This window comes from Propithecus coquereli, unplaced genomic scaffold (assembly GCF_000956105.1).
Source record: "Propithecus coquereli isolate 6110/MARCELLA unplaced genomic scaffold, Pcoq_1.0 Scaffold482, whole genome shotgun sequence".
NCBI lineage: Eukaryota > Metazoa > Chordata > Mammalia > Primates > Indriidae > Propithecus > Propithecus coquereli.
In genome coordinates, this window is record NW_012150641.1 from 2,403,347 (window position 1) to 2,417,152 (window position 13,806).

General features: G+C 46.6%; 1 protein-coding gene across 1 annotated transcript; it reads left to right on the forward strand.

Moving 5' to 3' along the window:
- The first annotated feature begins 8,672 nt into the window (after positions 1–8,672).
- On the forward strand, positions 8,673–12,677 carry CLEC10A (C-type lectin domain family 10, member A). The gene is made up of 10 exons (XM_012655639.1): positions 8,673–8,883; positions 9,591–9,687; positions 10,322–10,444; positions 10,931–11,026; positions 11,114–11,185; positions 11,280–11,351; positions 11,512–11,598; positions 11,685–11,845; positions 12,107–12,213; positions 12,352–12,677. The coding sequence occupies exons 2-10, from the start codon at positions 9,627–9,629 to the stop codon at positions 12,533–12,535; spliced, it is 963 nt and encodes a 320-aa protein (XP_012511093.1). The 5' UTR covers positions 8,673–8,883; positions 9,591–9,626; the 3' UTR covers positions 12,536–12,677.
- Positions 12,678–13,806: the final 1,129 nt, after the last annotated feature.

A 13,806-nucleotide genomic window follows, 5' to 3' on the forward strand; every position in this document is an offset into this window, starting at 1 on the left:
AGTCTGTCTCTACAAAAAACAAAATTAAAAGAATTAGCTGGGTGTGGCAGTGTGCACCTGTAGTACCAGCTACTTAGGAGGATGAGGCAAGAGGATTGCCTGAGCCAAGGAGTTTGAGGCTGCAGTGAGCTATGATTGCACCACTGTACTCCAGCCTGGACAGCAGAGTAAGACCCTGTCTCAAACAAATTTTTTTTGAACTGAATGAAAATGAGAAGATGCTATATCAAAACAGTGCTTACAGGAAATTTAAGAACATTCAATCATTATATTACCAAAGAAGAAAGGTCAAAAGTCAAAGAATCTAAGCTCCTACTTTAGGAGACCAGAAAAAGAAAAGCAGTTTATACCTGAAGTGGGAAAATGAAGAAAGTAATGAAGAGCAGAAATCAATGAAATAAAAAACAAACACAAATAAAGAAAATTAATAACACCAGAAGATGTTTTTTGAAAAGATCAATAAAACGATAATACTTATATTGGTAAAGTGTGAAGACACAAATTACTAGTGTTAGGAGTTGAAGAAAGGATATCATTACAGATCTTATACACATCAAAAGGATAATATGAACAACTTTTTGCCCATGAATTTGCCAGTAAACTAGATAAAATGGACAAATGTCTTGAAAGGTATACATTTCCAAAACTAACCCAAAAAGAAATAAGAAATCTGAGCAGACCTATATGAATTCAAAATAAGTTCATAATTTAAAATCTTTCAACAAAAAAATCCAGTTTCAGATGACTTGTCTGATGAATTCTATCAAAAATCTAGGAAAAAATAATTAAATGGAGAAAGGAACATTTTCAATAAATGGTGCTATCAAAATAAACTTTTCCAGAACTCCAGAAGTTAATCAACAGCTTAAAACAATCTGAAGAGGCCGGGCGGTGGCTCACACCTGTAATCCTAGCACTCTGGGAGGCCGAGGCTGGCGGATTGCTTGAGCTCAGGAGTTCAAAACCAGCCTGAGCAAGAGCGAGACCCCGTCTCTACTAAAAATAGAAAGAAATTAATCGGACAACTAAAAATATATAGAAAAAATTAGCCGGGCATGGTGGCGCATGCCTGTAGTCCCAGCTACTCAGGAGGCTGAGGCAGTAGGATCGCTTGAGCCCAGGAGTGTGAGGTTGCTGTGAGCTAGGCTGACGCCACGGCACTCACTCTAGCCCGGGTAACAGAGTAAGACTCTGTCTCAAAAAAAAAAAAAAAAAACAAAAAACAATCTGAAGAGTGTTTATTCAAGGAAAATATCTGAATCTTGCTAAAAACAGTGAGTTTCTTTCTTCTGAATTTTCTTGTGGGGAAAAAAAGGAACAAAAATCCAGTGAGTTTTGTGGTATTTTTAACTTGTCCTATCCAATCCTCTTTTTCCCAGGTTCATGTTATTCTTGAAAACCAATAGCATTATAACTATGGTAGCTATGAAAACCAGCAGCCTAGTAGCCATCGGAGGGGAAATACTGTGTTTGGACCTACCTAAAAATCTCCATTCCCAGAGAATTGTCATTATTTGACCTGTCTGGAAGCTCGCTGGAAACCCCACTTGCAGCACTCACCCTTATTTGACCTGACTCAGAGCTAGTTCACTGCCAACAGCGTTTTCCCTGGGGCGATTGTCAAAAGCAATTAGTGGCAATTGTTAAACACTGAAACTGCTTGAAGTTGATTAACAGTTGGGGTAAATAAGAGGCTAAAAAACTTAAAAGAAAAAGTTGGGAAATCATATTTCCATAGGTGGCTTTGCAAAGCTTTGATATATTCCTGGGAATCTAAAAGGCCATGCACATGTGCAGGGCTGTATACATGCCCAAAGACCTGAGAACATAATAGTCTTTCACCTCTGGCTGATGTTGAGGCTCTGCACAGGCAGGAAGTAAATAATAAAGCAGAGTTTTCAACTGCTAGAGCATTGAAGGCATGCCCCAACACACACACAGAGCCCCCTGGCAAAGGCTGGGAAACTTATTTCAAGGCATTTAAGAATACCTTTGTCTAATCATTAGCTGTACCCTAAGCTAAAGAAGCAAAGACCTCAGTGGCTACACACAACAAAGAATACAGATTTTTACAGAATTAGTTCAGGAAAGTCACTAAGCAAAAAAGCTTCAGTATCAGCAAGAACAAAGAGCAACAATAAACAAATCTGGGGAAGAGGTGAATCTGATTTCCCGAACTGCCACATTATGTGATTTGAAATGTCTAGCTTTCAGAAAAAAAGTATTAGGCATGTGAAGAAACAGGAAAGTATGGCTCAAACATAGAGGAAAAAAGCACCCAAGAGAAACTTCCTGAGGAAGCTTAGGCATTGGACTTAGTCAACAAAGACTTTAAATCAGCTATGATAAATGTGCTCAAAGAACTAAAAGAAGCCATTTCTAAAAAAACAAAAGGAAATTATGAGAACAATGTCTAACTAAATAGAAGACATCAATAAAAAGAAATTATTAAAAGAACAAATAGAAATTTTGGAGTTTAAAAGTCCAATAACTGAAATAAAAAATTCATTAAAGTGTCTCAGTAGCAGATTTGAGGTGGAAGAGGAAAGAATGACTGAACCTGAAGATGGCTCAATTGAGATTATCTAATCTGAGGAACAGAAGAAAAAAGAATCAAGAAAAATAACAGAGCCACAGAGACCTTTGGGACATCATCAGGCATACCAACAAATGCATGATGGGGAACAGAGAGAGAGAGAGAAAGGGGCAGAAAGAATACTTGAAGTATAATTGCTGAGAACTCCTCACATTTTATGAGAGGAATGAATCTGCATACCCAAGAAGCTCAACAAACCTCAAGTAGGATGAATTCAAAGAGATTCATACTGAGACACATTATAATCAAACTGTCAAAAGCCAAAGATTAAGAAGGTCTTGAAAGCATCAAGAGACAGATGACTCATGCTGTAGAAAGGATTTTCAATAAGATTAACAGCTGATTTCTCACCAAAAACCATGGAGGCCAGAAGATAGTGGGATGACATATTAAAAAGTCCTGAAAGAAAAATATTGTCAATTAAGAATTTTATATTCAGCAAAACTATCCTTCAAAAATGAAGGGGGAAATTAAGACACTCCTAGATAAACAAAAACTGAGAAAAATTGTTGCTAGTAGTCCTGCCTAAAAAATACTAAAGGGATTTCTTCAGACTGAAATAAAAGGACACTAGATGGTAACTTGCATCCACATGGAGAAATAGAGAGCGCTGGTAAAGGTAACTACATAAGTAAATACAAAAGACGGCAAATGGAACACATTCTACTAAGTGAAGTATCCCAAGAATGGAAAACAAACACCACGTGTACTCACCATCAAATTGGTATTAACTGATCAGCACATAAGTGCACATATAAGAATAACATTTATTGGATGATGGGCAGGGGGGACGGGTATATACATACACAAAGAGTGCAATGCGCACCATGCAGGGGATGGACACGCTTGAAGCTCGGACTTGGGGGGGAAGGAGGCGCAAGGGCAACATACGTAACCTAAACATCTGTACCCCCATAATATGCTGAAATAAAAAAAAAAAGACAGCAAAGGTGTATGTTTGTGATGCTTTTCTTCCCTTATCTGATTTAAAAAACAACTGAATAAGGCAATAATTATAAAGCTGTGTTGATGGGCTTAAAATGTATAAAGATGTAACTTCCATGGCAATAATAGTATAAAAAGAAGGGGCTTCAAGGAAGCCACTGAGGTCAAGTCAAAAGCAAGTGCACGAAATGCATTAATTATTGATCTTGAAGGTTGACATTTTGAGAATCATGACAGGTGTATGTAGGAGAGAAGTTGCCACATTATAAGTGTGTGATCACAGTTCTGTGTGCTGATAATGGTGAGTCATTCTTGCAAATAAAATAAATATTAACAAATTCATACACATTGTGTACTTACAGAACTCCTATGAGTGGTGTTACAACAATTAACAAGGTTTGCAAACAAAAAGTCCTGAAATCAACAATTTTGAAAAGTAGAGGTATTAAACTTGCTATTTGAATACTAATCAATAATTTTTGTTAGCATTTGTCTCTGGTTTCTGGCACTGAGCTCCTAGAACCCTTGGAATTTCCCGATGATGGGATCATCTTTTGTTATTTGTAAGGAGTCCCTTTTGATCATACCTCAGTTTATGCTAATGAGGTGACTTAGGGTGGGGCTCCTAGATAGCCTCAGGGTGGGGCTGGTCACCAGGAAGAACAAATGATTACAGAGTTACAACTTTCAGCCTCATTCATGGACCTCTGGGGGATTGGTGACTGGAGATTAACATCTATGAAAACTCTTGGGCAATGAGATCTGATGACCTTCCAGGTTGTTGAACACATCCACCTGCCAGGAGGGTGGTGCACCCTAACTCCACAGAACAGAAGCTCCTGTATTCCTGACCCTTCTGGACCTCTCCCTATGTATCTCGTCACCAGACTGTTCACTCATATCCTTATAATGTCCATTATAATACACTAGTAAATGTAAGTAAGTATTTCCCTGAGTTTTGTGAGCTGTTCTAGCAAATTATTGAACCCGAAGATGGGGTTGTGGGAACCTCCAATTTATAGCTGGTTGGTCAAATGTATGACTGGCCTGGACTTGCCATTGGCATCTGAAGCGAAAGCCATTCATGTGGGACTGAACCCTTAACCTGAAGGGTCTGCACTAATTCTATGTAGTTAGTGTTAGAACTGAAATAAATTACAGGACACCAGTTGGTGTTTGCAGAGAATTGGTGGTGTTGTTGCAAAATACCCTAGAGTATGATGTTAGCATAAGAAGAGAAATTAAATTGGTGGAACAGACTGTGAGTCCAGAAAAATATACAAATACAGTTAGCACAAATAGGCATATAAAAGCCTGTTCACTTCAGCATTATTTATAAAACCAAAAAGATGCGATCGTCTCAAAAATGTGTCAATAGAGAGTCATTAAATAAGCACGTCTTTGCTTGGGAACACCATGTAGCCCTTAATAAGAAGGAGGTGGGCAGTGACAGGAAGACCCACAAGACGCACTTTTAGGCAAAAGCATGTTACAGAGAAAAATTTGTAAAAACCCACAACCTATTACACACTTGTGTGTATGCTTACAGGTATATAAATATGCACAGAAATATATCTGAAAAGGCATAATGTCCAATTGCTATCTCTGACCTGGGGATCAGAGACGGGGTGCATTTCTTAATTTACTGCCTTTCCCTGACCTGTCATGCCCAAGCTGTCTGTTAATATATAACTTAAATCAGCTGCCAATATGGCGCCATCTCTCCCACGGCCATAGGCACAGCCAAGGCATAGAGGGCAATGTCTTCTCTCCCCAGGACACCTAATAATTCATTTAAGGAATTTTTGCTTTTCAGCTGAACAATCTGGGCTCTTTGGATTTGGAAGTTCTAGTGCCCAAGGAAAGAACCCATGCATCAGGGAAGATAGCCTGGGTTCTGTTTAAATTCCAAGCTGAGATCGATTCCTGGCCGATTTGGGCTTCTCATAAAGCAGGGGATGGGGGTAATGGTACTTTTCGGTGTCATTGATTTTGATTAAGAAGGGAAAGTGATCTGCTACCTCACCATGGAGGGAAAAGGGACTGGGTCGGCAATCTTTGGGGCTCACTGGGGAGTCACATAATATTCTAGTGGCCAATGGCAAATTGTGGTGACTCAATGAAGGTGGGGTGCCTAAAGACTTGGACACCGTAGAGGTAAAGTTTTGGATCACCCCACCAGGTAAAATGTCCTGACTAGCTGAGCTGCTGGGAGAAGGTAAGGAATCATAGAAAAAGTGGCAGAAGAAGGAAACTGTTGATATGATTGTCAACTGTGAAAGGAGTCTCAGAGGCAGAAGCATTTAGGAAAGAAAAGATGGCTGATTGCCAAGGAGTTGCAAAGGAATCAGATTTGGGGAGGACAGGTTTGCCAAACAAAACCCACAACAGGCATTGAAAGGGAAATTCTGCAAGATTATCAACGTTTACAAGTTTTTATCAGTCTGTTTATGATGGAAAAACCCAGCACTTTTCTCACATGATTTTCATGTTCACAAAAGGTCATGACATATCCAGGCATCAGCACTGCAAAGTCAGGGATAGCACTGTTTTTCCTAGGGAGTCAGCAGTTTATGGGAAAAGCGCGAGGTTTTATGTATTTTGGGGACTAGAAGGAGAACTACTTTTTTTTTTTTTTTGGTGAAACCCACATGCAATTTATGAGCAAAATTCTGTCTGCTCTACCTTCATGGGATACCCAGAATCAGAACACTTCTCACCACTTCCATGCACACACCCCTTGTCTCTCACCCGGGAACTACAGCAGCTCCTTACCTGGACTCTCTGTTTCCTTACTTGTTCCTTTTCCTGAAATTCACAACACTAAAGCCACACTGTGACAGTTAACACATAAGTCAAGTTATGTCATTCCTCTGCTCCAGCCTCTCCAAAGCCTGCCTCTCTGACTTGGAGTAAAAATAAATTCTTAATGACAGCCTACGAGGCTCTAAAGGGTTGGCACCCCACGTTTTCCCCTGTGACCCACCAACTCCTCTCCTGTGTAGCTCACTTCTCTACAAAATCTCTGGCATCTCTGGCAAATGCATGACCCTCATCCACACCAGACATCCTCCCACCTCAGGGTCTTTGCACTTGCTCTGCCCTCTGCCTGGACCACTCTTCCTCCCAGAGCTCTTTGTGACCTGCTTCCTTACCTCCTTCAAATTTTGCTCAGATATCATCTTCCCATTGAGGCCTTTCTTGCCACCCTGTTCTTGATGGCCAATGAAAAACTGACCCCAACTCACATCCCTGCTATTTTCTGCCATAGCACTATCACCATGTGACTTACATATATTTTACTCATTTATTTTGTTTATCAGTCACCCACGAGAATGTATGCTCCACGAGGGAAGGGCAGGGCCTTTTTGTCTGTTTGTTCACTTCTGTCATAAAGTATGCCTCTTCTGAACGACAGTGCCTGGTGTGCTGTAGACATTCAATAAGTACTTGTTGGATGGATTTATAAATGCATGTATGAGTGAGTGGAGAAACACAACATGTTCTTTCCGGGGAAGATTCAATAGTGTAAAAATGTTGGTTATCCTCCAATTAATATGGGAATACAGTGCAATACTGTGGTAGGCACAGAGATGACCTACCTACATCCTCCCTTCTAGGAAGGATGTGTTGTCCAGCTGTGGGGAGTGTGATCTGCAGACAGGCACTTCCCCTGAGGTCATGCCCCTGCTGGGGTCCTCCTCACTCAGTTACTAGGTGAAGTGGTGCTATAAAGGCCCCTCATGTTGACCTAATGCTGGACAACTCCCATGGTAGTACTGGTTGAACTCCCAGCACTCCCTTTTGGATTGGCTGAAGCTTTGTTGGGTCTCCATAGCTGTTCAGCTTCTCCGTCTACCCAGCACTGTTTCTTCCCCCTTCTATTTCCAGTATTGATCCCTAATAAATACCTTGTACCCCAAATTCAGTCTTAGCCTTGGCTTCCAAAAACCCAACCTGCAGCATATATTAATCAAAATAACAAATAAAAGCAAAACATGAAAACAAAACTGGAAACAACCTATATATCCATCAGTAGGGAAATGCTTGGCCAGGCACAGTGGTTCACACCTGTAATCCCAGCACTTTGGGAGGCCGAGGTGGGAGGATCACTTGAGGCCAGGAGTTTGAGACCAGCCTGAGCACCATAGCAAGACCCTGTTTCTAAAAAAAAGAATTAGGGAAATGCTTAATAAATAGATTATGGTACATATGATGAAATGAGGTAGAGGTGAATAAAGTACATTTTCTGAACTGATGTGGAGAAATGTTCCTGATACATTAATTCAATAAAAGAAAGTTGCAGAACACAATCTCATTTACCCAGAAAATATAATCTCAAATGTATTTTAGGAACCTTTTAAGACACCAGATTCCTTCCTATTGAAAGGGACATGTGCATGGGTTCAGGGCAGCCCCTTCAGGGATTGGCAGGGCTTGCAGGATGAGTTGGAATCCTGTTCGTGAACACAGCATGTGTGTAGACAGCCTGGGTGTTGAACACTTTCCTTTACGAGCCATGTGATCTTGGGCTCTGAACCTCAGTCCATCATCCAAAATGCCTCCCAAGGCTCTCGTGGGGTCAAATGATTATGTAAGACACGTGTCTGGTATAATCCCCATCACAGATTAGATGCTCCATAAAAGTTGGCTCTTTTCCCTGGCTCCTCCCCTCCCATTCCAGCCAGGAAATCCTATTCCCTGTCACCCTCTTTCCGCCTCCTGAGTGGAGTGAGGCGAGCGAGGCTGGAGCTAGGGAGCTAATGGCTGAGGCCCCAGAGGACGTTCAGACTCCAGGGACTTGGGCCAGGATTAAGCAAGAGCAGAGGATGGGCTCCTCTGGGCCCGGGAGTACGATGGCAGAGACACCAACGATTCTGGGAAATTCAAACGAGGCAGGAAGTGAAAGGAGGTTGCGGGGTAGAGGAGGAACAACAGATGGCACCTCTGGCCTCTCTGGTCCAGCTCCGCATCCCAGATGGTGGAAATGAGGAAGTCAGAGGAGCTCTAAAAAGGGGAAAAGAGATAGGCCCACCCCGGAGGAGGAGAGAAAAGCTGGCCTCGTACCCAGCTCCCCCTATGCACAATCTCCGTGTGTGTTCCAATTTCAATTCATTCTCATTATTTACTGTCCAAAGTTGAGGAAATGGGATGTCCCAGATTATAGACTCCTGGGCTTTCAGACACAAGACCAGCAGGAGTCTGGTTGCAAGTGTGGCTCCTCCTTGGTCACCCCTACCCTAACTCTCCAGGACTGAGTTTCTCCAACTCTGAACAACTTCCCAACTCCGGTCACTGCTGTACAGTGAATCCAAGAATTGCAGCCTCCAGAATTTCCACAGGTAACTGGGCTGGGGATGCAGGTGAGACCAAGGGGATAAGGAATATCTTATAAGAAGCAGGGTCTTGGGTGGCACTGAATGGGAAGGGATATAAGGGATGGTTTGAAATTGAAGTAGCAAGTGGAGGTTTGAGGCTCTAGTCCCTTCACTGGATTCTAGATTGAATTATGGCAGCCACAATCCCAGCCACAAACTAAGACTCAAATTCAGCCCTATCACCAGCCCAATTCCAGCCTGTCCTCACCCCAGCCCCAGCCACAGCCCTAACCCCAATACTAACCCAGCTCCCACTTCAACCCGACTTCAGCTTCAACTTGAAATATTAACACCAGCCCCAACCCAAAATTGAATTTCAATTCTATTCTATTAATATTTCCAAATTCAGTGCCAAGCTTAGGCCCAATTCCATTTGTAGCTCCAACATGAGTACAGATCCCAATCCAAGCCTGAGACACAACCTCCAGTCCAGCCCCAATGATAGACCCAGTCCTCGCAAGGAATTTAGCTCTGATTTTACCTGCACTTTCAATGCCAAACTCAACTCAACCCTGGCCCAAAGCCCAAGCCTGACCTCACTTCTCACCTCGGCCTCAGACCCAGGCCCATTCCCACCCTGGCCCTAAACCATAGGTCCACCTGCAGCGCAGCCTAGTCCCAGCCTCCTCCCTGGCCCAGCTCCGCCCCAGCTGGTCCTGCTTCTGTTTCAGCTCTGAAATCCAGGCAGAGGCCGTGCTGGCCCAAGCATGAAGTACGAAGACCTCCAGTACTTGGAGAGCGAGGAGAAAAACCAGGGCGTTAGAAATGGTAAGAGGAAAGGAGAAGACTCTCGTAAAATGTTTAGAAGGATTTCTCCTGTCGTGCCACGTCTGCATGTCCCCCAGGCACACTGGTGTGTCCCCCAGTTGGAGGGGGTCAGGCCCCAGCCTCTGGGGAATCCAGTGTGAAGAGGATTCAAGGTCCTCAGAAAGACTGGGACAGGGAGGATCACAGTGGACCTGCTCCCTGTGCTCTGTGAGCAGGGGTGAGAGGAGAGGGGTGGAGGGAGATGAGTAGTTGGGTTTGGAAGGGGAACTCATGTGTGAACCTGCTGGTGCAGGTGAGTGTGGGCCTGCCAAGGGCCTGGCTGCCCCTGCGGTCCCCGTGTCCTCCTGCCCCTCCCCCAGCTCTGATGACAGGACCTCCCCTAGCACCATGATCCACTGTGTGTGTATGTACGTGGGTCCCCAGGGGAATGAGGGACCTGTGTGACTGGGGACTTGTGTTGGTCCACCAGGTCAAAGGCCTGGGCCTCCCCCACCCTCCACTCTCCTCATCCAGCCCCCCCACCCAGCATTATCTGTGCCCAGCCGTCACCCCTGGACTGGTCCCTGGGCCTGTCCTCCTCCTGTCTCTGGCGTGTCCTGGGCCCTGCCTATTCTGACACCCTCCCCTCTTGCAGGGCCGCCTCCTCCCGCAGGGCCGTCTTTCCTGCAGCGTCTCTGTCCCGGGCCCAGCCTCCTCCTGCTGCCTCTGGGCCTCAGCCTCCTGCTGCTGGTCGCCATCTGTGTGGTCGGAAGCCAGAGTGAGGGTCATAGGGTGGGCGGGGAAGAGAGAAATCATGGGGGTCCCATGGTAGGGCAGTGACAGGGCGATGGTGAGGACCATGGCAGAAGCACTGGCGGGCACCGTGCTGGGGCAGTTACAGAGATAACTGAGGGTCACGACAGTGGCAGTGCTATCAACAGCCATAGGGGCCATAACGGGGCGCTGGTGCTAATAGCGGCATTAATGGGCTGACTGATGGGAATGTGGGGGGTCGCTGGGGGAGATGGCTCTGGGCCATAATCAGGATGGCTGCTGGCTCTGCTACTTTCTAGCTGGGTTATGTAGTCACATTACTTCACCTCTCTGAGCCTGTTTCCTCCTCTGCAATACTGGATAACAGTGCCTGCCCCACTGGGTCTCCCTGAGGACCCAAGGGGACAATGCATGTAGGGTGCCCTGCTCAGTGCTGGCACAGACAGGACCTAACACATCTTAGCTCTGAACGTGCCGTCCATCTGATCAGATTCCAAGTTTCAGAGGGACCTGATGACGTTGAGAACAACTTTCAGCAACTTCACCTCAAACACTGTGGCTGAGGTCCAGGCACTGACCTCCCAGGGTGAGCCTGGCTTGGATGGGGCTCTGGGCTGGGGCCACGCTGGGGAGCGGGGAGCTGAGTCCTGAGCCAAGTCTCCGTGTCCTGCAGGTAGCAGCTTGCAAGAAACGGTCACATCTCTGAAGGCCGAGGTGGCGGGTCAAAAGCAGGAACTGCAAGCAGGTTAGAGACCTTCCGAGAGAGTGTGGAATGGGGGGCTGTCAGATAAAGGTGGGGCAGGAAGAGCCTGCTGGTGCTGAGCCACCCTCCCCCGCAGCCCGCAGCTTGGAAGGCAAGGTGCTTTCTCTGGAGAACGGGCTGGAGAAACAGGAGCAGCAACTCAAAGCAGGTCTGCTGGCTGCTCCCCCTGCACCTGGGCATGGCACGTGTGGGAGGGCAGGAAGGTTCCTGGGCTGGGCCCCGTGCGGGGGCCTCCGGGCTCGAGGGACACATTGAGCTGAAGCCACACCCAGGGCTCTGTCCCCATTGCCCATCTGTGTGTGTCCCAGATCATTCTGAAATGCTCTTGCGAGTCCAGCAGCTGGTGAAAGACCTGAACTCCCTGACTTGCCAGATGGCTTTGCTCAAGAGCAACGGTGAGGAGGCTGTGGGGAGTGCCCGGTCCCACTTCCCTGCCCATGGCCCGCCAGGCTGCGCCTCAGCCCCCTCTACCTCCTTTCAGCCTCAGCAGGCTCGGAAAGGACCTGCTGCCCCCTCAACTGGGTGGAGCACGCGGGCAGCTGCTACTGGTTCTCTCGCTCCGGGAAGCCCTGGCCGGAGGCGGAGAAGTACTGCCAGCTGGAGAGCGCGCACCTGGTGGTCATCAATTCCAGAGAGGAGCAGGTGCGGGCTCTGGCACTAGGCTCCCGAGACATGTCCCCTTTAGGGCAATAGTTGTCAACCTTGGTTGCACACTGGAACCACCCCAGGAGCTTCAGGAATGACTGCCATCTGAGCCACACTCTCAGAGATTTAATTGGCCTGGGCATTGGGATAAACATTCCCAAACTCAAGTGATTTAACAAAGAGCTAAAGTTTAGAATTGCTAGTCCAAGGAGTTGGCTGGCATGAGGAGACGTCACCATTGCCCTTCTGTTGCTCCAGAATTTTGTCCAGAAACATCTAGGATTCTTTTACACCTGGATGGGCCTCAGTGACACTGAGGGAGTCTGGAAATGGGTGGACGGGACGGACTACGACACCAACTTCCAGTGAGTGCACATGGGCTTTCTATGCTCCACATCCTCCCCCAGCTCCGCACTCAGGGATCTGACCCAAAGCTCCTTCTCCCCAGACTGGAATTCTACTCCATCCACCCTTCCTAACTGGCTGTCGTCCTCTCCCCTCAGGAACTGGAAGCCAGGCCAGCCTGACGACTGGCAAGGGCACGGGCTGGGCGGGGGCGAGGACTGCGCCCACTTCATCCTCGACGGCAGGTGGAACGATGACGTCTGCCAGAGGCCCTACCGCTGGGTCTGCGAGGCCAGCCTGGGCCAGGCCAGTTCGGAGAGCCACGGAGCCGCCTCTGGTTAGACTACCTGGACAGGGAAGTAGCGGTGGGCAGTGGCATTCTTCCCCAGAGACCCCCTAACGAGTCTGCTCTTGGAGAGGAATAAGCCCTGGGAGATTGGAAGCACTACCATCGTTTTGAATTTTTTTCTCCTTAACGTTAAGAAAACAATATAGAGCTCCTAAGGTTTTATTTTTTCCCAACTTTCAAAATCAACTTTATTGAGGTATAATTTTTACATAATAAAATGAACCCATTTAAAGAGTAGAAACAGCACTCTGGGAGGCTGAGGCGGGAGGATCGCTTGAGCTCAGGCAAGCAAGAGTGAGACCCCATCTCTACCAAAAAACAGAAAAATTAGCTGGGCATGGTGGCCCATGCCTGTAGTCCCAGCTACTCGGGAAGCTGAGGGTGGAACAGAGGGGTCTTGGTGGGAAATACTCAGAGAGGACACAGAACCGATGGGGTCTGGAGGACGCTGCCCAGCATGTGAGAGATTTCACAAGCAGCATTTGGCTCCCATCTGGTTCTGTGGGCACCAAATACTGAAATTCAGTGCAGCCAAGTGCACAAGGACCAAAGACCTCAGGTGGTCTCAGGTCTGTCAAGGACACCACGACAACATCCAGTCAGTAATCTGGGGTCAGGGTTGGGCTGAGGGTTTGTAAAGAGAAGAAGGCATATCAGGAAATCTTCTCAGCCTGGGAACCTGATGCCATTAGGTGATCAAGGGGAGCTGACCCTCTAGGAGAAGATGCCACTGCCCTGCTTAGGGTGTGCCCTACAGGCTCATGACAAGATGCTCTCATTCTTTCAAGTGGGCAGTGGGCCAGGCACGGTGGCTCATTCCTGTAACTCCAGCACTTTGGGAGGCTGACGTGGAAGGATCACTTGAGACCAGGAGTTCAAGATCAGCTGGGGCGACATAACAAGACCCTATCTCTACAGAAAATAGAGAAAATTATCTGGGCATGATAATCCATGCCTTCAACATTAGCTGCTCAGAAGACTGAGGTGAGAGGATCACTTGAGCCCAGGAGTTTGAGGCTGCAGTGAGTTATGATCGTGCCGCTGCATTCCAGCCTGGGCAATAGAGAAAGACCCTGTCTCTAATAAACAAACTAACAAACAAATAAATAGGCAGTGGTTGCTAGTGAGTGTAGCATGGGGCCCACCTGCAGATCATAATTGTGCCTGAGAGGTGCAGTGGGGTGGGGCGGGGTGGGGGGTACCCAGAGGATTGATGTTGGGGGTGAATATACCTCAGTTTAGTGCTCCAAATACTATCAACTGC